Below are 24,215 nucleotides of genomic sequence, written 5' to 3' on the forward strand. Positions count from 1 at the left end.
AAGCCCTAGTAACACCTGTATGTCTCTCAAGGCTGCCTTCCTCTGCCCCTGCTCTGACACTTGTCTTGCCGGCCACTGGCCCCAGCGCTTCTGGGAGCTCTACCCACCATGGGGGGCGGTGATGGACAAGCATATTATCTCTACTGTGTGACAATTTCACAGATGCGAACATACATCAAAGCTCACCAGCTATATTTTTACATATATATGGTTTGTTATATGCCAGTCATATCTCAGTAAAGCCCTTAAAACACCAAGTGAAATGCACAGACTCTTCTGTGCCCAACCTGGGCCAAGGGCTGGGTTACACAGAAGAGGGTAAAAGCATTTGCTCCCCTCCAAGAGTGCCTTCGGAGAAGTGGGTGCACGTGCAGTTTACTGAATACAGGCCCGGGACAGCTGATGTTCACGTGGGCTGAGGGCCACTGCTCCAAGAGTGCCTCCCCTGGGAGCTGGGCCTTATGAGGTGGATGGACAGGCCTTCCAGGAAGACAGCTGTGTTTTTGTGGAAAGAAGAACAAGACTTTAGTTCATTTCCTCCAGACCCTGCTTACCAGCTAGAGTGGCAGCTGGCAATGAGCCTGCCTTCTGAACTAGCCAGCCTCCCCCATGAGGTTATGAGCAAGGTGGGATGAGCTCACATGTCATGCTGCCTCGTGATGGGCCTGACCAGCGTCCAAACAAAATACATGCTGTTCAAGGCAAAGAAGAAGGAAAAGACGAAGAAAGAGAAGCAGAAGAGAAGAGGTGGAGAGGAGGAGGAAGAAGAAGAAGAAAAGAAAAAATGTTGGGCTGGCTGGGAGCGAGCCTCCCATCATCCATGGAAGTGCTCAGCCCTGCTTGCCTCAGAGGGAGTAACCGAGGTGGTTTGGCCAGGACCCTGGACAGCTCTGAGAGCTGCCCCTTTTGCAGGAGTGCTGGAGCCTTCTTGGTCTTCAGTCCTTCACCCCTACCATTTGTAGGGTCTGTGCTTTTTCTACACCAGGTCCGTACTAGCTCAGACCCCTCCCGTGCAGCCCCCAGGCCGCAGGGATGGAGAGGGGTAGGGAAGTGAAGTTCCCCCACTCAGCCTGTGTGGACAGAGGTCACGGGTGAGATCTCACCCTGGACACATGTATGCCCCCTGGGGAGCTGGGCTTGTCTCTGCCACCCGAACTCAGTCTCCCCAGGAGGCTCCACAGTGTACCTTGCAGGGATGGTTGGCAAGGGTTTGGGTGGTGACTTGCGGTGCAAGCAGAGAAGGTCAGCAAGATTCGAGAAGGGCTCCCTCCTAAGCGGCATGACTGAGAGCCTCAGCTGTGCCCGGAGACTGAGCACTCCCTCAGATGTCATTGTCAGATGTCAAAGCCAGCGGTTCAGCCCTTTGGGGTGTTAGCTTCAAAGTTGGAGGGGCTGCCCAGGCTCAGACGGATCTGGTGATAGCTGAGACTAGAATCCATTTGTTCATTCCGCTAATTTTTTTAAGTTTATTTATTTTGAGAGAGAGAGAGAAAGAGACCAGAGGAGGGGCAGAGAGCGAAGAAGAGAGAGAATCCCAAGCAGACTTCACACTGTGAGCACAGAGCCCCACACAGGGCTTGATCCCATGGATTGTGAGGTCATGACCTGAGCTGAAGTCAAGAGGCAGGCGCTCAGCCGACTGAGCCTCCCAGGAGCCCTCATCCAGCTAATCTTGGCTGTGGAGAGACAGAAAAGTGCTGTTCACAGAGTACAGGTCACTGCCAGTCTGGGTCCTGGGGCTCTGCCACTCAGCTGGTTGATCAGTGTCCCCCAAAATTCATATCCATCCAGAATGTTAGACTGTGACTTTATCTAAGGACGAGATAGAGCAGGCCCTAAACTGAATGACTTGTTGACCCCATAATTATGAAGAGGAGAGGACCGAGAGAGACACGGTGACGTGATGGTGGAGGCAGAGAGCTGAGTGATGTGGCTGCTAGACCAAGGACGCCTGGGGCCCCGGGTCCTGGAGGAGGCCAGGAAGGAGCCTCCCCTAGAGCCCCGGCAGGCAGTTCCCGCAGTGGACATGGTGACTTTCCCAAGTCCTAGGACAGCACAGGCCCAGGTCACCCACCGAGGCCAGATGGGACCTTCCCTATCCCTGCTCTGTGTCCCTCCCGGTCTCTTCTCCACCCTCAGCTCCCCGGCAGGCCGGGTGTCCCACCTCAGCCTTCCGAGACTCCATGTGGCCCTGGCTCCTCTTGACCTGTGTCACACTGACTGCCACGAACCCCAGATGTGTTCGTTTCCTGGGGCGACCCTGGGGGATGGCGCTTAAAACAACAGAAGGAGACCAGAGACGAGAAGTCTGAAATCAAGGGGTCCACATGCCTGCCCCTCCACAGGATCCTGCCTTGCTTCCTCCAGCCTCTGGTGGCCGCTGGCTTCCCTGGCTTGTGGCCACATCCCATGTCTGTCCCCTAAGGACATGGTCCTTGGATTTAGGACCCACCCTGATCCAGTGTGACCTCATCTTAATGAATTCTATCTGTGAAGACCCTCTTTCCAAATAAAGCCACATCCTTTTTTTTCCTTTAAGTTTCTTAGAGGCAGAGAACCAGAGAGGGATGAACAGAGAGAAAGGGAGTGACAGAGAGTCCAAAGCAGCTCCACGCTGACAGCAGTAAGTCCAGCCAACGCAGGGCTCGGATGCACGAACTGTGAGATCGTGGCCTGAACCGAAGTCAGACGCTTAACTGACTGAGCCCCCCAAGGTGCCCTGTAAAGCCACATTCTAAGGTTCTGGGTGGGTGTGAATTTGGGGGGCGCCCTTTAACCCTCTACACCAGGCCTTGGACAGATAGGTAGCCTCGTGTCCCCTTACAGTTTTGGAAATTGAGACCAGAGAGAAGTGATTTGTCCACGATGAGAGGAAGCTGGTCACAGAGTTGGGACTAGAATCTGTTTATTTGCTCAATAAACACCAAGTACCTGCTTTGTGTCAGGGTGTTTCCATGCTGTGGGCCGAGCAGGCCCCAGAGTCTTCACAGGGTCTCGAGTTCAGGCTGAGCTCCACCACTTAAGCTGTGTACCTCAAGCAAGTCACTCTTTGTCTCTCAGTCTCCACCGTCCCCTCTGCAAACTGGGGACAGTAGCAGCACTGAACCTTTCTCAGGGGGCTGTTGCAGTAACTAAACGGGAAGGGGCACATGGAGCATGCTGCACAACCGTAACAAGTGAAGCCACCGTGAGGCATGAGCTTGCAAAGTGTCTGGGAAATGGTCGCCACTTTCATCATAGAATCCGGGCCGAGTTCCACAGGCTCCTTTGAAGAGCAAGGGGATGGTGTGTCCCCACTGACCCCATCTGTGCCCTCAGCCCGGGCCTTTTCTGTTTGTTTTCTGAAGGGGACTCAGCTGCTCTGGGCCATGGAGATATAGTACGCCTTTGTGCCCCAGAGGTGAGGCCGTGCTCTTGGGAGCACCTGTGTGTGTGTGCGCGCATGGGTGTGTACACTTAGGAATGTGTGTGTGTGTATGTGTGTGCTCATACACACATACACACACACACACACCTGCTGTTCAGAAAGCTGACCAAAAAAAAAAAAAAAAAGCTGACCGAAGATGGCCTCAGTGATGCCATGTCACCATGGAAACAGATGCTGGCCTTAAAGTCACCAGGACCTTGACCATGAACGAGGCTTTCTGCATAAGCAGAAACCTGAGCTTTTGGACACAGGGAAGAGCATTTGGGGCAGAAAGACACTTAGAGGTGGCCCAGGAGTCATCTCTCTCAGGCGGCGCCGCTGAGGCTCCTTCCCACTTCCGGTGTTTGATCTCCCTGAAATCTTAGAACAGATGCAGGACTGGTTTCTGTTTGTTTGTTTTGTTTCGTACCTGCTTCATTGAGATGTGAGTCCCACACCACACAGTTCACACATTTGAAGGGTATAGTTTGGGGATTTTTAGCATATTCACAGGGTTGTCCAACCATCACAACAATTTTAGAGCATTGTCATCACCCCACGAAGATTTAGAAAATTTAGAAAATTTAGGCCCAGCCCCCTACCCCCATCTCTAGGCGACCAGTAGTCTGCTTTCTGTCTGTACAGATTTGCCTGTTCTGGACATTTCATATCAGGGGGATCGTACACCGTGTGGACTTTGTGTTGGGCTTTTTACTTCTTGTTCTCAAGGTTCATCCACATTGTAACAGGTGTCAGCTCTTCGTCCCTTTTTATGGCCGACTCTTTCTCTGTTATGTGGGTGTGAGTTGTCTATCCGTTTTTGAGATCATGGACGTTGGGTTGTTCCCACCTTTTGGCTCTTGTGAATAATGCTGCGGTGAATGTTTGTGTGCAAGTTTCTGTGTGGACGCGTTCTCCTTTTCCTGGATGTTTACCTAGCGGTGGAATTGCTGGGTCATACATCAATTCCATGTCGAGCTTTTTGAAGAACTGCCAAACTGTTTTTCCACAGCCGCTGTACCATGTTACATTCCTACTAGCAACGCACGAGGGTTCTAATTTCTCCACATCCTCACAACACTGGTCATTGTCTGTCTTTTTAGCCACCCTAGTGGGTCTGAAGTGGTAACTTGTTGTGGTTTTGATCCATTTCTCCCTGATGACTAGTGATGTTGAACATCCTTTCATGTGCCTGTTGGCCATTTATGTACTTCTTTGGAAAAGTGTCTATTCAAGTCCTTTGCCCATTTTTGAATCGGGTTGTTTCTTTGTTGTAGGGTTGTAGGATTTCTTTATATATTTTAGTACAAGTCCCTTACCAGATACATTATTTACAAGAACTTTTTCTGTAGGTTGTCGTTTCATTCTCTTCATAGTATCCTTTGATGCACAAAAGTTTAAAAATTTATATGAAGTCCAATTTATCTATTTTTTTCTTTGGTTGCTTGTACTTTGGGTACCAACCATATTTAAAAACCCATTGTCAAATCCAAGGTCATGAAGATTTACTCCTATATTCTCCTCTAAGAGTTGTGTAGTTTTAAGCTATTACATTTAGGTTTTTGATCCATTTTGAGTTAATCTTTATATATGATGTGAGGTAGGGGTCCAACTTCATTGTTTCACATGTGGATATCCATTTGCCCCAGCAGTCTACTGGGACATGTCGAAAAGACTTCTTTCCTTCATTGAATGCTCTCAGCACTCTGGTTGAAAAGCAATACATATAGTATATAGATATATGGGTTTACTTGTAAGCTCTCGACCCTATTCTTTAGATCTGTCCAATACCAATACTACATTGTTTTGATTACTGTAGTTTCATAGCAAGATTTTTTGAAAAATTTTTAATGTCTATTTTTGAGAGAGACAGAGTGTGAGCAGGGGAGGGCAGAGAGAGAGGGAAACAGAATCCGAAGCAGGCTTCAGGCTCTGAGCTGTCAGTACAGAGACCGATGTGGGGCTCAAACCCACAAACCATGAGATCATGACCTGAGCCTAAGTTTGACGCTTAGCCAACTGAGCTGCCTGAGCACCCCTATAGCAAGATTTTTTATAGCAGGGCACCTGGGTGGCTCTGTCCATTAAGTGTTCAATTCTTGATTTCGGCTCAGGTCACGATCTCACAATTTATGAGATTGAGCCCTGTGTCAGGCTCTGAACTGACAATCCAGAGCCTGCTTGGGATTCTCGCTCTCCTTCTCTCTCTGCACCTCCCCTACTTGTGTGCTCGCTCTCTCTCTCCCCGAAATAAATAAGCTTAAAAAAAGATTTTATGTAGGAAAGTGTAAATATTCCAACTTTACTTTGTTTTCAATCAGATTGTTTTGGCTATTTGAGATCCTTCCCTGATCCTTCGTGATTTTAGGATCAGCTTTTCCACATCTACCAGAGAGGCCACTGGGGATTTTGACAGAGATTGCACTGGATCTGTGGAATGCTTTGGGGAATATTGACATATTAATAGTATTAGGTCTTCCGATGCATGAACACAGATGTCTTTCCATTTATTTAGATCTTTACTTTCTTTTGGCTGTGTTTTATAGTTTCAGCATATAAGTGCTCCACCACCTTCATTACATTTATCCAAGATATTTTATTCTTTTGTATGTTCTTGTCAACAGAAATGGCTTCTTAATTTCCTTTTTGCATTGGTTATTTTTGTGTGTTGATTTGTATTCTGCAACTTTGCTGAATTCATTTACTTTGTCTAACAGGTTTGCGGGGTGTTGGGGGAGGGGAATTCTTTAGGATATTCCATGTATAAGATTATGTCCTTGCCAGATTGAGGTGGTTTTATTTCTTCCTTTCCAATTTGAGTGCCTCTGATCATTTCTTTTTCTTGATTAATGCCTTGGGCTAGAACCTCCAGTACAAAGTTAAATAGAAGCGAGAGAGTGGGCATCCCCAACTTGTTCCTGATCTTGGGAACACTTTTAGTCCTGGGACTGATAGGAGTCAGAAGGGAGGAGCTTGCACACACAGTGCTAGAGCTCCGAGGGAGGCCATGTTCAGTGTCCTGTAGGAGTGCAGGGGCATGTGGGGTCTGGGCCTGGATCTGGGGGGGCCTGAAGCGACACAGAAGAAGCCAGCCTAGTCGGCCAAAGCCCCTCTTCCTCTCAGCACCCCTGGACCTGGTCTCCTGAGCCCCTTCCCTTCTGCAGAGCGCTCTGGCCCCAACACATGGCAAATGCTTTTGTCCCTGCAGAAGAAGAGCCGTAACGAGACGTATGGCGAAGGTAGTGGAGTGGAGATCTTGGAGAACCGGCCATACACGGACGGCCCCGGTGGCTCCGGGCAGTACACACACAAGGTGTACCACGTGGGCATGCACATCCCCAGCTGGTTCCGCTCCATCCTGCCCAAAGCGGCCCTGAGGGTGGTGGAGGAGTCCTGGAATGCCTACCCCTACACCCGAACCAGGTGAGCCCTTCCTCCCACCCCCGCCACCCTCCGGTAGGGAAGGAACCCTGGTGGTGGCCCTCTAGGCAGGCTCACCCTCCTTGCAAGGGGCCCAACCTCAATTCCAGGAGTCTCCATCCTCAGAGAACAGGCAGGAGAGGGGAGGGTATACTCCTTGTTACCGCTGCACCTGCCCAGGAAGGCCGGGAAAGCAGGAGTCAGGCAAGGGCCACCTGAGATCCATTTGCCATCTGGGAAGGCCCAGGGAATACAAGCCCACATGAATGATCACCCGAGAATGTGGGGCCATTAACCAACCAGCTAGGAAGAAACATGAACCAAGGGTAGACCAGATGGCCCAGAGATTCCCTCCAACCCTCCAACCTTCAGCACCTGGGATGGTGCTTTATTATTTTCCACTTTGAACAGGGCTTCCTTTGGATTTCCCAAGAAGGGAGATTCTTCACTCTGTGCTCCCCGCCCCTACCCACCCAGTGTAGCTGAGCAGAAGGGAGATATTGGGTCCCCCTTCTGAGATATGGGGTCCCCCATATGAGACATGGGGCTGCTCGCAGCTGGCCACCAGACAAGTGGGGTCCCCACAAGTCTCCTGGGGCTTCATTCTCGCTGCTAGGTGAGGACCTGGGGCTTTCAGACGGTCCACCAAGGTTATTCTCTTCCCAGAAGCACTTCCTTCCCTGAGCTCATGTCCAGCCAAGAGAGAGGGGTGTTGCCTTGTTGCCAGACCTGGTGGCTTGGGGGTGGGGGGTTGAGCAGGTGGCATTCACAGAGTGCTAATCCTGACTCAGCCTACTGGATTCATACCACATGCTTGTGGCGTGTCTATGTGTCTGTGTCCACCCATGCCTTACACACATGGACAATGGCCACAGGGCTTCTGGAAGCTTCCTCCAATGTCTCCCTTTCCACCCAAACACATTCCCCACCCCCATCCTGGCCTTGGCCTGGACAAGGAGAGGTCCAGGAGGGGGACAGGAGTCTCAGCCACCAGCCCTGCCCTTTCTCCCTCTCCTGCCCAGTGGGGTCCCGCAGGCCCTGACCCAGCCACCCTACACCCACCCCTTTGGACACCAGCCCCGATGTATGCTTTCCTCCCACAGGTTCACATGCCCCTTTGTGGAGAAATTCTCCATCGACATCGAAACCTTTTATAAAACCGATGCTGGAGAAAACCCTAATGTGTTCAGCCTGTCTCCTGTGGAGAAGAGCCAGCTGACAATCGGTAACCACCACCACGGTGCTCCCAGCCTGGGAAAGGCAGGAGCCCCACAGGGCCACATTCTGGGGTCCCTGCCTACGTGTCCCTTGGCTCTGCCCCTTGTCTCCAGGCACGGCAGGCTCCAGACCAGCTCCTGTCCTGGGCATGGAGGTCAGAGTCCCAGCAAGCATGAGGTCAAGGGGATGGCAGGACCAGACTCCTTGGCCCCATTTTCCTGACGTGCACATCGAGGCTCAGTGCCTTTCCCACTCAAGCCCCTTCCCTCCATCCCTTCCAGGTGTCCCCCTTCCCAGGAGTGCACGTGTGTGCTCAGGGGGCCTTCGCAGGCTGATGGCCATGTGGGGCTCTGGCACACAGTAGGGCCTATGTCCCCTGACGGTGGGTGGCCCCTGCTCTGCTGCCCTCCAGCTGACTATACGTGAGGAAACAGCCCTGTTTGTAAACTAAAGAGAGGTCGGAAATCAGGATTTGCACATGAAATCTTTTCAATTCTTAAACTTACTAAACTGGCCAAATAAACCACATCTGTGGGCCACCTCCAGCTCAGCAGCCACTGGTCTGCAACTGGTGGGTCCCAGGGCCTGAGGGGCGAGCCACCATGGAGGTGCTTCAGGCAGGTGCACGGCCCGGGGTCGTACTCTCAGGCAGCCTCTGACGGGCATGAAGACTTCTCCCTGGGGCCCCTTGCCCAGCTCCCTTCCTCCAGCTGGGGAGTTCAGGCCCCGCGGGGCTTTGGGAGCTGGATCAGGCTGCCCAGGCTGCCACAACAGGTTGAGGGGCTAAACACAGAAGTTTAGTATCTCAGTAAAGTCTGAAGTCAGAGTGTGAACAGGCTTGTCTCCTTCTGGGGTCACTGAGGGAGAATCTGCTCATGCCCTTCCCCTAGCTTCTGGTGGCTGCTGGCAGTTTCTGGCATTCCTTGGCATATAAACACGTCGCCGCGATCTCTCCCGCATCCTTACGTGGCGCTCTCCCTGTGTGCTTGTCCGTGTCCAGATTTCCACTTTTTAGAAGCACAGTAGTCGTAATGGAGTAGGGCCTATCCTAATGACCTCGTTTTAATTCGATCACTTCTTTAAAGGCCTTATCTCCAAATAAGGTCACATTCTGAGGAACTAGAGGGTCAGGACTCCAACATATGAATCTGGGGGGGACACATTCTACCCACAACAGGAGGGATGGACCCACCATGATACAGGCCTTCTGCCAGCCCAGGTCCAGCCAGCCTCAGACAAGGGCAGAGCTGCCATGACTCCTAAGTCTCTGTAATATGACTCAGCCATGTCCCAGCCTGTCCCTTGGTGGCCTTGGCCTGCCCGCGCAGGCGGTGCACGTGGTCCGCTCCAGGAAGGATGCCTGTCCCTCCCCAAATGCCCCTGCCCTTGGGGAGCCCCTGACCCCTTGCCGATTTCCGTGGAGCCCACATCTGTGGTCTGCAAACCACAGCATGGATTCAGTGCAGGCCGGCAACAGAGGAGATGAGAGTCAGAGCCTGGCCGGGGCAGAGCCTGCCGGGCGCCAGCATCCCCATGCGTCCAGAAAAGGGGCCCTCTGGGCCACACCCTCTGTCCCGGGGTTCATGTACCCCAAGTGCGTACCCAGTCCCGTGTAACACATGCGTGCCTTGGGAGCCAGCCCAGCAAGGAGAGGAGACTTGTGACGAGAGGTGGTACAGCCCAGGCCTTGCCCCGAGTTGCTGCTATTCCTCTTGGCCCCACACCCCACCTCCAGCCAGGTCCCAGCAGCCCCCAGTCCTGTTTCCCCGGCGCCCAGCCCTATGGCATCCGCTGTCCACTCTCAGGACCAGCACCTCATGCCAGTCTCCTGGTCTCTGATCTAAGAGGTGCTCCTAGCAAGCCAGCCTGCCGTAAAGCCACTACGTGTGTAGAAGTAGAATATAGCGCCATTCCCCCTCAGGGTACCATCCAGGTGCCCAGCCTGGTGAGAGAAGGTCACATCCCCCAACATAGACACCCTGGTGGCTCCCCAAACTCTCCCCACCCCTTGCTGCTGATCCTTCTCAGCTTAACTGCTCTGTTCTGTAGCTGAAATGCCACCTTTTCTGGGAATCTCTTTCCAGTCTTCCCTTCTGTCCCCCACCAACCACCACCACCTCCCTATCCCACACCCCCTGTGGAGACTCATCTCCCCACGCCTCCTCAGCTTATCATCTTATTTGCCTGCTTAGGCAAGTGGTAGAGTCATGGGAGGACACGGGCCCTAAGGCCAGCAGACCCCAAGGTCACAGTGGCCCAGAGCAGCAACCCCAATCCCAAGTACGGCCCTGTGGCCCTGTGAGGATTCGAGGCAGGGAGGGCAGAGGCACAGGGGAGGGGACTGAACAGGGAGGGGCGGGCTGGAGGTTGGGCAGCAGTGGCCACCGGCAGGCTCTCCCCCACAGACTTCATCGACATTGTCAAGGACCCCGTACCCCCCAGCGAGTATAAGACAGAAGAGGACCCCAAGCTGTTCCACTCGCTCAAGACGCAGCGGGGGCCCCTGTCCGACAACTGGATTGAAGAGTACAGGCAGCAGGTCTTCCCCATCATGTGCGCCTACAAGCTCTGTAAGGTGGAGTTCCGCTACTGGGGCATGCAGTCCAAGATCGAGAGGTTCATCCACGACACTGGTGAGCCTGCCGGCGCCCTCCGCGTCTGTCTGTGGTCCTGCGCTTCCCGCCGGCTCCCAGGAGCTGACCCAGGGCCCCCACACAGTTTCCCGCCCGCTTTATCTGGGCCACTGGCTGAGCACCTGTAGGTGACAAGCGGCAGGTGTTGGTCATACCCTTAGGAAGCCCCGGGCCCTGGCCCCAGACACTCTTGACTGGGTTGTGTTTGTAGCGTAGAGTGGCGACCCCCTGAGGAGGAACAGCCCCAGGAGACAGCCTCCCTGCTGCTTACCTGCACTTCTTACCCAGGGCCCCAGCTCTGCTGCCCCCACGGGCTGGACGTCCCAGGGGCAGAGGGTCTTGGACACAGTGGTGCCCTCACGCCGTGGAGCCTGGCCTGGAGCGGGTGCCCAGGGAACAGGTGCACCAGCAGGACCAACCTGGGACTCCTGGCCCAGCTAGGGCTGACCTGGGCTCCTCCCTCCCCTAGCACCCCCAGCCCTCTCTCTGCCCACCCCCCACACCGAGGTCATGGCATGAGATCAGTGCCAAGGGTCTGGCCCAGCTCAAGCTTGTGATCCAGGAGTAGCACCTGGACAGACATCTTTTTTTTTTTAATGTTTTATTTATTTCTGAGAGAGAGAGACAGCGTGAGCAAGGGAGGGTCAGAGGGAGAGGGAGACAGAATCTGAAACAGGCTCCAGGCTCTGAGCTAGCTGTCAGCACAGAGCCCAATGCGGGGCTCGAACCCATGAACCGTGAGAGCATGACCTGAGCCGAAGTCGGACGCTCAACCAACCGAGCCACCCAGGCGCGCAGGACCAGGGTTTGGGTTCACCTGTGAATAAGCCACACTACTGATAGTTTGCTTCACATGTGCCCTATCAGCTCGCAATGACCTCTGAGCATGGCCATGTCACCTGTCCATTTGTAGAGGAGGAAGCAAAGACCGAGTGCTGGGTCTGACCCCGCATCTCCCGTCCGAGCTGTCCTGGATCTGAACTGATACTCTCAAAGCAGTGGGGTGGTGGCTTCTCATCCGATGGTCTGTTCAGTGTGGGACCCAAGGATGACATGCCCAGGACTTGGCAGACATAGACAGTCCTGGCTGAAGGAGGGGAGAGGGTGAAGGGATCTAGGAAGAATTTCTGGGGAGGCAGAGTGGCCTGAGTCAGGAGGAAGGGTCATCAGAGGTCAGACTGAGGCCATGACGTGGGTTGACCACTTGGAAAGCCACCCCACTTCCTCCAGGAGAGTGGAACATGTGTGCCTTAAGACCCAGTGACGTCCCTCCTGGGGTTCCTCCCTGGACAGACTCTTGTGCACATTCCAGCGTGTTCAGAGCAGCAGATTTGTAAAAGCCAAGTGGGTAAACAATGAAAGTGAGCCAAAGGCCAAAGGCAAAAGAATGAATAAATAACATGTGGCATTTCAAACAAATAAGCACCGTACAGCAACAAACCTGAAACTCACCCCAAGCAGCAGGAAAATCCATGCAGCCTGACCTGTAAACATGTCAACAACACACAAACCAACCCAGCGTATCATGTAGAAAAACACACCTGTGTGCTCCAACCAGAAAGAAAAGCAAATGATAAACCCAGACTTGAGGGTGGACTGGGTGGGGGGAGAACGTGTCCAGGAGGCCCATCCAAGGGCTCCCTGTTACTGGCCATGTCTGCTCCCTCACCAGGCGTTATGGGCACGGATGCTCTCCCTCTTCTTAATGTTTTCTTAACGAGCTTTATTGAGACCTAATTTTACACACCATACGCTTCACCCCTTGCAGGAGGACAGTTCTATAAGTGGCAGTCTATCCAGAGTCATGCTCAGTGTTCTAGAACATTCCATTACCTCAGTCTTTTCTTCCTGTTCACAGTCACCCCCACTCCCACCCCCAGCCCAAGGCAACCCCCATCTGCCTTCTGTCCCTAAAGTTCTTTTATTATCCTTTCTACCTTAAAAGTTCTCTTACTTTCGTTATTTTACATGCATGATATATATTCTTCTATATCTTTATCTTCTTTTGTGTCTTATTTTATATGTATATATGTTCTACTTATAAAAAAAAAAAAAAAAGGACCAACCCACTTTGAACTGGAACTTGATTTCCGTGTGGAAATTTGACAGGAAAAGTGTACTAGATACCAAGTGAGACAAGACTGGCCGGAAAACCCCCCCCATTCCCCCTGGGGCAGGAATCCCCCCCAGAATTCATTGTGGCTTCTGAGCAGGCACATTACCTTAGGAAGCACCCCTGCTCTAGTTGTAGATCCACTGTGAGTCTGTGAGGCCATCCGTGAGCCAGACCCCTCATTTGCAGATGGGGAAACTGAGGCATGGGGTAGGGAGGGAAGTGATTAGCCCACAGCCACACAGTGGAGATAACCTCAGGGTGCCTCCCAGCCCCGAGCCCAGCCTTGGGGACTGACAGTGCCGTGTCTCCTGTCTCTCCCCACCGCCGCCTGGGGGCCAGGCCTGCGGAAGGTGATGGTCAGGGCCCACCGGCAGGCCTGGTGCTGGCAAGACGAATGGTACGGGCTCAACATGGAGAACATCCGCGAGCTGGAGAAGGAGGCACAGCTCATGCTGTCCCGCAAGATGGCCCAGTTCAACGAGGATGACGAGGGGGCTGTGCAGCTGGCCAGGGATGAAGCCGTCCAGGCCCAGGTCGCCGGGGAGCCCGCCCAGGCCAGCAGCAGCAGCAGCAGCGGGGAAACCCTGGCGGGCCGAGGCCTCAAAAAGCAGTGGTCCACATCCTCCAAGTCTTCGAGGTCGTCTAAGCGGGGAGGTGAGCGCCCGGGCGGCTCGTAGCTCTGCCTTCCACCTCGCGTCCACCCCAGCCACAGCCCTCACCCCCGCTCCAGGCAGCCCCTTACCACTGCCAGGTAATTCTGACTCCGCACAAGGACTCTTGCTCCCAGACCTTATGAGCCACACCCGTGGGGGGTCAGAACCATTCTGCTGGTAGCCCCCCCACCCTGGTTCAGAGTGAGCCCAGGGTGTCCCACAGACACAGCACAAAGCAGATGGCCTCAGACCCACGAGGGCCAGGTGAGACAGGCCGGCCATGTGGGAACCCAGCTGCCAGCCTCTCCTGGGGCCCAGACGGCTGCAGCCCTGAGGAGCCAGGCTTCCCAGGAGGAGAGGGGTCTGGGTGGGTACCGGCAGCACAGCTCCTGTGCTGGGAGCCAGGCTGATGGAGCCTGAGAGCCTTGACATCCTGAGAGAGGCCCTTTCTCCAGAGAACTTTTGCAAATGCATTGTGGCTGTTTGGGAAAACTAGGATGACCCCGTGTGGAGCTAGGAGTCCCCTCTACAAATCCAGCTTCCCCACACCCGGCTTGTCCGTCTGCGTGCTGAAGGCACCAGTGGGTATATATAGGTGGATCTATAGACGTCGATGCCCTTCATGTTGCCCACTTGCCGACAGCGTCCATAGCCCTGTCTGTCTGCTGTGCTGCACTTACAGGGCTCACGCCCGGGCACACCCAGGTCGAAGGCACAGGAGCAGACCCAGGCCTGTGCAACTGCACGTCCTGGCCTCGTACCTGACACCCCCATTCTTCCTTGTCCTCCCTGGGACACACCTGTTTTGTGCCAAGTGGGCCGGGAGGGACCGTCTTCAAAGTTCCAGGAGCTTCCACCCAGATGAGCCTCGTCATTCTGCCCCTCGCTTCTCCCTTCACTCTCTTCTGAGTCCTCCCGGCCCTGCTCACACTCCATCACCTCCACCTGCCTTCCGCCTGCCCGGCCTAGCCCAGCGGGTGGTGGGTCAACCTGTGTTTTGCCTTCCAGCCAGCCCTTCCCGCCACAGCATCTCGGAGTGGAGGATGCAGAGCATCGCCCGGGACTCTGATGAAGGCTCGGAAGATGAATACTTCGAAGCTCACGGTAGGTGGCTCCTCCCTGGGCGGACCGGGAGATCTGGACAGGGTTGGAGCAAGAGGTGTGGACTGAATGGGGCAGGGGATGAGATGGAATCACCAGAAGGCTGGGGGCTCACCCTGGCCACGTGCCAGCATGTCTGTACGGGGCCTGGCAGGTAGGGACTGTTCTCTCGAGCACCACCCCCTCCAAAAACTGCCCCCCTCAAAATGGATTTACAGTCAGACGGGGGCTTTTTTCCCCCCACATGTGAGTTTATTTTCACAAGCAACTTTACCAAAGCATGACATCTTACAGTTTTCTAAATTTTCGCAATGACCTTGTTTTTTACCTCGATTAAATGCAAGTACACCGAATGTAGAAACCAGAAAATGCAAACGAGCCCGAAATATGTGAGGTGTCCATTTTCCCACTAATCCCCAAATCAGCACAGTGAGCACACAGCCTGACAAATCGCCCACCTGTGCTGGGAAGGTGTGGGTACAGTCAGCCCTCGGACCACACGGGTTTGGACCCTACAGGTCCACTTACATGTACTTTTTCTCCCCGAGTAAATACAGCACCATAAATGTGTTTTCTCTGCCCTATGAGCCTCTCACTAGCATTGGCTGTGTTCCCTAGCTTAGTTTATTGTAAGAATACAGTATATAATACATACGACATACAAAATGTGTGTCAGCTGACTGTTTATGTCACCCATAGGCTGTTCGTGGTTAAGTTTCTGGGGAGTCAGAAGTTTTACATGGGTTTTTGACTCTGTGGGGGGCCAGCGCCCCAGCCCCCTCCCCCCCATGTTGTTCAAGGGTCAATTGCATTAAACATTCACTTGCTTCATACCTTGGCTGTTCCTCTCCACCGGCAGACAGGTCTGTGGAGACAGATCTCCAGCCTGTGATTTACAAGGCGGGACACAGGGAGAGGGAGGAGGACTTGCCCACGGGCTCGAGCAGGCCAGGCCAGAGCCCTCCCATGCGGCAGCCGTGGCCTGGAGCAGGTGCAGAAACCCCTGATTTTTATGGCATATTAGTTATCTGGCTGATCTGCAAGGGAGAACCTGGGGGTGGGGATCAGTGTCCCTCCAAGAGGAATCTGAGATGGGGAGCTGGAATGGGTGCCAGGGGGTTCTGAGCTGCCCTCTGTACCTGGGGCCTCCCCAAGGGTGAGGAAAGGCACATGGGGCGTCCCACCCCAGCCAAGCCAAGAGGTGCACCCTCTCCTGGCTGTGAGTCCCCGACGAGAGGAAAATACACATCTAATGTAGGAACTTTAAAAAAAAAAAAAAAAAAAAGCTGGAAGAGAGAAGAGACAGCAAAGCAGGAGATGCCAGAGCGGCAGTGGCTGGGGACGTGCCTTTGGACCCACTGGGTGGCTGGAGGTGCAACCAGCACACGCCAGAGCCTGCACGGCTGCCTCTGGCCCAGCGGTCCCCAGGCCAGCGTCCTCGGAAAAGCAGAAACGAGAGGATGGAAGTGTTCACAGCAGTGCCTCCCACTGGGCTGTACCCGTGTGGGTATGGAAAACAGCCATGAACGTTAGCCGATGAGTGGAGAAACAAAACGTCGTCCATCCATACCGTGAAGTAGGACTCGGCCATAAAAAGGAACGAAACGCTGACCCCTGCTGCAGTGCGGATGGAGTTTGACTGGATGATGCTCAGTGAAAGAAACCAGACACAAAGCCCACGTCCTCTGTGATTCCATTGCGTGAAGTGTCCAGAACAGGCAAATCCATGGAGATAGAAAGTAGACAGGTGGTCGCTAGGGGCGGGGGGAACGGGATGTGACTGCTGATGGGTACAAGGCTTCCGTTCATGGAGGTGGAAATGTTCTGGAGCCAGAGAGAGGTGGCGATTGCACAGCATCGTGAATGGACTAAATGCTACCTTAAAATGGTTCAAATGGTGAATTTGATGTTATGTGAACGTTACCACAGTTTTGAGAAAAGGCCAGATAGAAACCCCGTGGGTGGTGGTCATGTGTTCATCCTAAGGAAGGGAGAGGCCGGAAGCCAGCATGGAGGGGTGCGTGGGCCAGAGGAGCATGGGAGCCCCCAGAGTAGCCTCCCCTACACCCTGTACCCCCCAGCCAGGCCTCCCAGTGCCCCCTCAGTCCCTGCCCTCGAATGGGTCGGTGTTTAAGCCCCGCTCTCTCCCCCCCAGAGGACCTGTCGGATTCAGAGGAAATATTCCCCAAGGACATCACCAAGTGGAACTCCAATGACCTCATGGACAAAATTGAAAGCCCTGAGCCAGAGGACACACAGGGTACCCAGCCTGGGGGGCTGGGGGGCTGTGGGGCCTGGGGGACAGTGGCCACAGGGGCCAAGCCCCTCCTCTCTGCCCCAGCTCTTGTGCAGTGCTGGGCATCCGGGGTTGGGGCGGGGGACACCCAGGGCCCCGCGTGTCAGGGTCACGCCTCCGTCCTGTGGACCTGGGGCTGCCCGGCTGCGCCTGCACTCACAGCATCCACTGCTTCTTTGTTGCAGACAGTCTGTACCGCCAGAGTACCCCCGAGTTCAGGGTGGCCTCCAGTGTGGAGCAGCTGAACATCATTGAGGTGGGTGCCCAGGTGGCAGCAGCCTGCGGTGGGGGGGGAGGGGGGAGCTCATAGATCCTGGGAGAACTTGGCACCTGTAGCTTCACATCCATCAGAGGGAGGCCTCCCCTTCTCCCTCCCCTGCCATCCCTGAGAACAAGCAGGGCCTACAGACAGCCCCCAGGGAAGGCCTTGACCCAGCTCCACCTGTGGAAAGTGAAATGAGAAATTTGTAAATTCCAGACCAAAAGTAAGAGCCTCACCTTGAACCCAGCCTCTCTGCATTTGCTGAAGAAAATGAGATGGAAGGGAAGGAAACAAAAGTCGTCTAGGCAGAAGTGATGTGGCTGGTGGCCGCCACCCTGCTGGGGGCACATGGGGCTCCCAGAGTCCAATAAAGCTGTCTTGGTAGAGTGCATGTGTCCGCTTTGGGGGTTCTTTGCATGAAGCTCACCCCCTTCTTCTCTTCCAGCTGTGGGCGGTCAGAGCTGTTTGCACTGGGGGCGGGAGCCAGGGATGACCAGGGCCCAAGATGCCCAAGGTGGAGCCGGAGCCTCTGGGAACCCGGGACCCTTGGGGAGTTTGGACCGGGAGCCGGGGGAGGAGGAGCAGTGTCCACACCACCCTCCCCAACTTGGGTTTTCTGCTTGAAGGTCTGAGGTCAAAGTGGGCTTTTCTAGAAGGCAAACTGGGACAAGGGGAGTTGATTCCCAATTGCTGGTTAGTGGGGAGATAAAGCAAACAGAGCCCCATCCCCACATAGGGCGCACACAGCTCTGACGGCCCCTCGGGAGGGGCAGAAGGGGCCCCGGGCTCCAGATCTGCCTTAGGATGCGATGTGCTCGTTGGAACCCAGCACCGATTCTGGCGCACGACCATCCAAAGTCAGATCCCTTTGCTTGCAATAGCCCCCAAACCGGAGCCTCCCCTCCCAGCCTTGTGGAGGGGGTATGGCATTGTGGAGACACTAACGGGGACCCCCTGGCTGTCCAGAGCCTCCCCTTCGGCTTCCAGGCCTGCTGCCACACTCTGCCTCGCATGGGCTCTGTTTGTGCTGGGCTCAAGTCCTGGGGGAGGATCCCAGTATTAGGCACGAATGGGAGGAGCACTGTGTCTCCAATTGGCCCCGAACAGTCCCAGCCTCCGGTGCCGGGTCCCAGATGATAGGCACAGGCAGGATTCTTTGGGCCTCTCACCGTCCACCCCTGCCCATCCTGGGTTTCTCAGGGCCATTGGACTCTCCCTCCCTGACCGGGTGATGGTGAGGTTGCCCCTGAGACCGTCCTTCCTTGAGCCCCTCGCCAGGCAGTGTTGATAAGCAGTCCGGGAAGCTGATGGCCCCACCCTGCCCTGGCTGTGAGTCATTCCTGCCAGGTGGGGCCACCGGTGGGCAGAGTCCCCAAGCTCTGCTGGGCAGGTATTCCTGCCCAGGCCCTTGGGCCCACAGCCGGCCAGAGACCAGCCTCCTTGGAGATGAGGCTGCCCAGTGTTGCCCCGGCTCCACACCCGGTACCACCTACCAGCCTGCCTGACTTGTTCACTCAAAGTCGTCTGCTGCCCAGTGGCTCCTGGGCCCGCGCATACCCCTCCATTTTGTGGCAGCCTCACCAGCCCCTGGGTCCACTGCCTGTACTGCCCACTCCCTGCCTGGGCTCTGTCTTGACCCTCGGGCTACTCTGCCCCCCCGCCCCCACCACCATCCAGTGGCCCACTTCAGGGCCAGCTGTCCCCATGTGGGCCATCCAGGTAGCCTCAGGCCCTTGGTCTGTCTCCCTGGTTCCTTAGGGATAGGCCTCTCTCTTCAGCTCCCCCTTCTGGTCCCCCACACACCTAGACATAAGGGCCTGGCAAGTACTCACCAGTGGCCTCTTTTAGGCCCTGGCCCTGGCTCTCCCAGTCATATATCAGAAGTTAAGGTGAGGAAAGTTTCCTGGAGATGGGGGCAGGAGCTCTGGATTCCAGTCCAGCTTGGCACTAATGCACTGTGTGACATTAGACAAGTCTCTTGACCTCTCTGGGCTACCACCACGACCCTCTCTAAATGGAATCGTTCCATACCCCGTGCAGATGCGTACAAGTCTCAGGTCTCGTGTTGACCTCACATGCAGGCCTGACCAGCCAGAGGTGGGATCATTCCACCTCCCAGGTTAGGTGGGTTCAGACAGACGCACCTGCATCCCCTGCCTGGTCTAAGATGCTTGGAGACCTTGGTCTTGGAGAGGGCCAGAGGAGAGACCCTGTGTAGATGAGGGAGAGCCCGGAGCTGCAGGCTGAGTGTCCAGGATCACCGCCCGCCCAGGCATAGACACGGAGGGCAGGCGAGCTCCAGAGGCCCCCACGCAGGATGCGCCTGTGCCTCCTTGCCAAAGCCAGAAACGGCTGCCTGGGCCCCCAGACAGGAAGCAGAGTCTGCACTTTTGGTCAGACTGGCTGATGGGAGCAGGGCTGCTCATGGGGAGGAAGACAGGGACCATCACTGCCGCCCCCAGGGAAGGGGTTTAGGTGGCCGACATCAGACCCTGTGGCTGAGGAGCTGCATTCGGGGTGCTCAGAAGGAACAGTGGGCCAGATGGGCCTCCTCCTGGGGTGACGAGGTCCCATAAGGGGCTGAGTCCTCAGGGAGTTGACGCCACCCCCCCACCCCCCAGGACGAAGTCAGCCCACCCCTGGCTGCGCCAGCCTCCAAGATCCACGTGCTGCTGCTGCTGCTGCACGGAGGCACCATCCTGGACACGGGCGCTGGGGACCCCACCTCCAAGCAGGGCGACGCCAACACCATCGCCACCGTGTTCGACACCGTCATGCGCGTGCACTACCCCAGCGCCCTGGGCCACCTCGCCATCCGCCTGGTGCCCTGCCCGCCCATCTGCTCTGATGCCTTTGCCCTTGTCTCCAAGTGAGTGCCTAAGCCCCAGACCACCTAGCCCTGAGGGTCAGGATTCTCCCCCAGTGTCAGGACCCCCATCCAGACTTGCCATCCAGCCCCTTGCATCCAGAGGTGGCAAAACCTGGGCAGATGACTGAGCGTACGGAGGAGGCTGAGCCTCGGTCACCCTGTCTGATGTGGAGGGTGCCGACCGCCTCTGACACGGAGGGCCTTCCTCCCCCACCCTGTTCCTCAGGCTCCCAAGGCCTGGCCCAGAAGTGACCCCGTGAGGGTTGCCAAGTCACAGCTGAGGCTCTTGGGTGGCAGGCAGCCCCAGCCCTGCTGCCCCAGCCGGGAAGAGGGGCCCCCGGGGCTGAGCTGAGGCGGCCTGCTCTCCCCTGACCGGGCCCCCTCCCCCAGCCTCAGCCCCTACAGCCATGATGAAGGCTGTCTGTCCAGCAGCCAGGACCACATCCCCCTGGCCGCCCTGCCCTTGCTGGCCACCTCCTCACCCCAGTACCAGGAGGCGATTGCCACAGTGATTCAGCGGGCCAACCTTGCCTATGGGGACTTCATCAAGTCCCAGGAGGGCATGACCTTCAACGGGCAGGTGAGTTGGGGGGTGAAGGAAGGGAAGACAGAAAGCCTGTCGGGCAAGGGGCGATGGCTCTCCCCAGCCGGCACCCCAGCCAACAGCGCGGGCACTCAGGCCTCTGGGGCCTCTTCCCCTGTAGATCTGCCTGATTGGGGACTGCGTTGGGGGCATCCTGGCCTTTGATGCCTTATGCTACAGCAATCAGCCGGTGTCAGAGAGTCAGAGCAGCAGCCGCCGTGGCAGTGTGGCCAGCATCCAGGTATCAGCTCCCCATGGCCCCCAGAGCAGGGGATCTCCAGGATAGAAACTGTCACCCTTTAGCCCCAGACATCCCTCAGGGCTGCAGTAAAGGCAAGGGAAGGGCGGAGGTTCCCAGCACAGGCGCCAGAGGTGGCGAGGGGGGAACGGGGCAGGTGAGCAGCTGTAGCGGGACCAAGCCTAGAGCACAAGAGGTGGTAAAGCAAGGTCTGCACCTCAGGGGGCTGGGGCCAGGGCCTGGGCCTGGGAGGTGTGGCTGAGCTTCCCAGCAGGAGAGAGGGCCCAAGGTCCCTGTGGCACAGAGCAGCAAATGGCCTCGGTGGGCCAGGCATGATCAGTGAGAGATCATGAAGATCCGGGTGGCCAGTTCAGGCAGGAACAAAGGCTGTTGGGACTTGGCCAGTCGGCTGGGGGGACAGTGGCACAGCTAGGGGACAGGACTTTCTCCTCTGAGAGGCTGGCTGGACGGTGGCCAGTAGGCCTGGAACCAGGAGGGAGGACACGGAAGCAGGGCCCAGGCCAGCAGCCGCCGGGCAGTGAGCCTGCATGGGGCTGTTCCAGGACACTGACCTGCTGTCCCCGGGCACCCTGGTCAATGCGGCACATGGCGGCAGTGGCAGCGGTGGCCTGGAGAGCAGTCGGCACCTGAGCCGCAGCAACATTGATATCCCCCGAAGCAATGGTGTCGAAGATCCCAAAAGGCAGTTGCCTCGAAAGAGGAGTGACTCATCCACCTACGAGCTGGACACCATCCAGCAGCACCAGGCCTTCCTGTCCAGGTGGGTGGGGCCAGCGCGCCCCAAGGGACACCTCCAGTTTGAGGCTTTGAACCAGGTCAGGCTGCTGGCCACTGGAAGGGTTGGGTGCCGCTGGGGTCTTGTACGAGCGAGGGCCATCTTGAGCCCAAGGGGACAGGTTGTGCAGGGGTAAGGCCCAGCTGGGGAGCAAAACTGACCAGAGGCAGCTGTTCCAAAGGCAGTGGCACCCCTAGGGAGGTTGGGACCAGCTGTCACCAGATGGCCACACCTGCAGGACAGCCAAAGGGTTGAGCCTCCTTTGGGCCTGATGCCCCCTGGGGGCCTTCCTTTGGGAGACTGAGGGCAAGCCAGCGCCGAGAAGAACTGCGGTCCCGCCTCACAAGGCCGCCCCCCTGCAGCCTCCACGCCAGCGTGCTGAGGAACGAGCCCAGCTCCCGCCGCTCGAGCAGCTCCACCATGCTGGATGCCACAGGGGCCGCGGGCAAGTTTGACTTTGAGATCGCAGACCTCTTCCTGTTCGGGTGCCCGCTCGGGCTGGTCCTGGCCTTGAGGAAGACTGTCATCCCTGCCCTGGATGGTGAGAGCTCTGCAGGGGCAGGGCAGGGGGTGGATGAGCTGCGTCGAAGGTCTCAGTGGACCCCTGTCACAAGGCCGTGGCCACATCCCAGGCCCCTTCCTACATCAGCCTGCCTCATTTCTGCCCTCCCCAGCACAGGCTCGTAGCTCTCCTTTGCTCCTATGCCAGCAGCTCAGCCTCTGGCCTCCATCTCCTGACCCCTGCTGTTTTATCTTAAAGGCACCTCTGGGAGCTGAGGTATAGAAATGAAGGGACTGCCCGGGGATCAGATGGAGACAGAGCCAGTCTTTCGGACCCAAGATCTTCCCATAAGGAAGAGATGCTCCTTGGTGCCTGGCTTCCCAGCCCCAGAAGGCCCGCAGCCACCCAGCTCCAGAGACCCTCCTCATGGCTGCAGGGACAAGGAGGTGTCACGTGCCGGCTGAGCAGCCTGTCAGAGCAACAGTCCCTGCAGCACGTCCCAGGGATCAACCAATCTGGCCAGGGAGCCCTGTCATCCTTACAGGAGACATGCAGGGCTCACATTAAGTCCCCAGATTACAGAGGGGTCAACTGAGGCTCAGAAGGGTGTGGACACTTGCCCAGGAGCAAGTAAGCCCTGGCTTACATATAAGCAGATAAAGACTTAGGAACAGTGACATTACGGCAGCGTTATCTGTAATTGGGAAAAATCAGAACCGTTGTAGAGGTTCGTCCGTGGAGGGGGCCGCAGCAGTTAAAGGGTTGGGTAGAACTCGCAGTGCTGGAATGAGAGACGCCAACATTTTTGTGTTAGATGTGGAGTGGGGGTGGGGAGCTCAAAAAGGATAGCACCTGTTCCTGTGTGTGTGTGTGTGTGTGTGTGTGTGTGTGTGTGTGTGTAAAAGCGAGACATCCACTCACGGCATAGCAGCCCCGTCTCACAGCCCAGGGCTCCATCCACTCCATTCAGTTTAAGAACATCTGGTTAATAAACGGACAGATCCCACATCACAGAGACCATGCTTTCGGAAGCTTCCGGACACCCCCCCCCCGCCCCTCCTGCTGTAGACCCGCCTCCTCAGGGCTCTGCCATCCTAACCCTGCCGCCCCCAGTTTTCCAGCTGCGGCCAGCCTGCCAGCAAGTCTACAACCTCTTCCACCCCGCGGACCCGTCGGCCTCCCGCCTGGAGCCGCTGCTGGAGCGGAGGTTTCACGCCCTGCCGCCCTTCAGCATCCCCCGCTACCAGCGCTACCCGCTGGGGGACGGCTGCTCCACGCTGCTGGGTGAGAGCCAGGGGGGCGGGGCCCTGGGTGGGGCGCTCCTGGGGTCCTTGCCCGGCGGGAAGTCACGGCCTGCACTGAGCTCCTCGGAAGCTGGGTACCCGGCGTCGGTGGGGGGGCGTCAGCCCCACACGCCGCAGCGAGGGAAGGGTGATGGGCCTCACAGGTCAGGGCCTCAGCCCAGGGGCCAGCCTGGGACCGGGACTCCCACCCCGTTGCCCGAGACAGAGCTGAGGACCTGGAGGGACCCTGTGTGGGAACCCATCATGGCTGTGGCTGGCGAGGGGGCACAGGGTGGGGGCGGGGGGCTGCAGAGTGGGTCTGAGCAGGGAACACGTGTGAGGGCTGCCCTTCGCCCGCTCCCGGCCCTCCCCGGGAAGGCCCTCCCCCCTCCCCCCACCCTGGAGTGTGTCCTGTCGCGTCCTGGTCTTGAAGGAGCCCATGTGTGTGGCGGAGGAGCACGTCTGGACTGCCCACGAGTGTCTGTTCTTGTCCCGTCTGTTCTCTCCCGTCTGCCTCCAGTTGAGACAGTGCAGAGAAACCCCGAGCTGGTCCTGGAGGGTGGGCCCCTGGCCCCTCTCCCCCCAGGGGACGGCTTCCTGGAAACCAGTATCCCCGTTCCCGCGCTCACCTGGCAAGACGGGCCCCGCCCGAGCCCGGGCTGTGTCGAGAGTGTGTAACACCTCCATTCGTGGTGGCGTCTGCTTCGCTGGCTGACTGCTGGTCCCCGGGGGCTCCCCATGCCCTCCTTGGCCACTTGGAGCCTGTGGCATCCCACAGAGACCAGACAGGACAAGTCCTAAGGATCGGGCCCCAGCGCCTCCTGTCTGCACACCGGGTG

The 24,215-nt window shown here is 56.6% G+C and overlaps 1 protein-coding gene across 7 annotated transcripts in view; it reads left to right on the forward strand.

Moving 5' to 3' along the window:
- Positions 1-24,215, forward strand: part of PITPNM2 (phosphatidylinositol transfer protein membrane associated 2) — a 141,149-nt gene that overhangs the window by 108,861 nt on the left and 8,073 nt on the right. For 5 of the 7 annotated variants that reach the window (XR_005532645.1, XR_005532630.1, XR_005532652.1 and 2 more), the window contains exons 4-17: positions 6,615-6,829; positions 7,930-8,051; positions 10,450-10,677; positions 13,133-13,447; positions 14,455-14,550; positions 16,703-16,807; positions 17,029-17,099; positions 19,727-19,974; positions 20,365-20,554; positions 20,679-20,798; positions 21,359-21,576; positions 21,954-22,132; positions 23,207-23,377; positions 23,897-24,046. Coding sequence is in view for 4 of the 7 variants with exons in the window: in XM_039256977.1 (XP_039112908.1) it covers positions 6,615-6,829; positions 7,930-8,051; positions 10,450-10,677; positions 13,133-13,447; positions 14,455-14,550; positions 16,703-16,807; positions 17,029-17,099; positions 19,727-19,974; positions 20,365-20,554; positions 20,679-20,798; positions 21,359-21,576; positions 21,954-22,132; positions 23,207-23,377; positions 23,897-24,046 (2,428 nt within the window). In the remaining 3 variants the exon portion in view is untranslated. The remainder of the gene's footprint in view (positions 1-6,614; positions 6,830-7,929; positions 8,052-10,449; positions 10,678-13,132; positions 13,448-14,454; positions 14,551-16,702; positions 16,808-17,028; positions 17,100-19,726; positions 19,975-20,364; positions 20,555-20,678; positions 20,799-21,358; positions 21,577-21,953; positions 22,133-23,206; positions 23,378-23,896; positions 24,047-24,215) is intronic. The other 2 variants (XM_039257162.1, XM_039257300.1) reach the window with 1 other exon arrangement.

The sequence above is a fragment of the Hyaena hyaena genome, unplaced genomic scaffold (assembly GCF_003009895.1).
Source record: "Hyaena hyaena isolate Hyena2069 unplaced genomic scaffold, ASM300989v1 scaffold_0, whole genome shotgun sequence".
Taxonomy (NCBI): domain Eukaryota; kingdom Metazoa; phylum Chordata; class Mammalia; order Carnivora; family Hyaenidae; genus Hyaena; species Hyaena hyaena.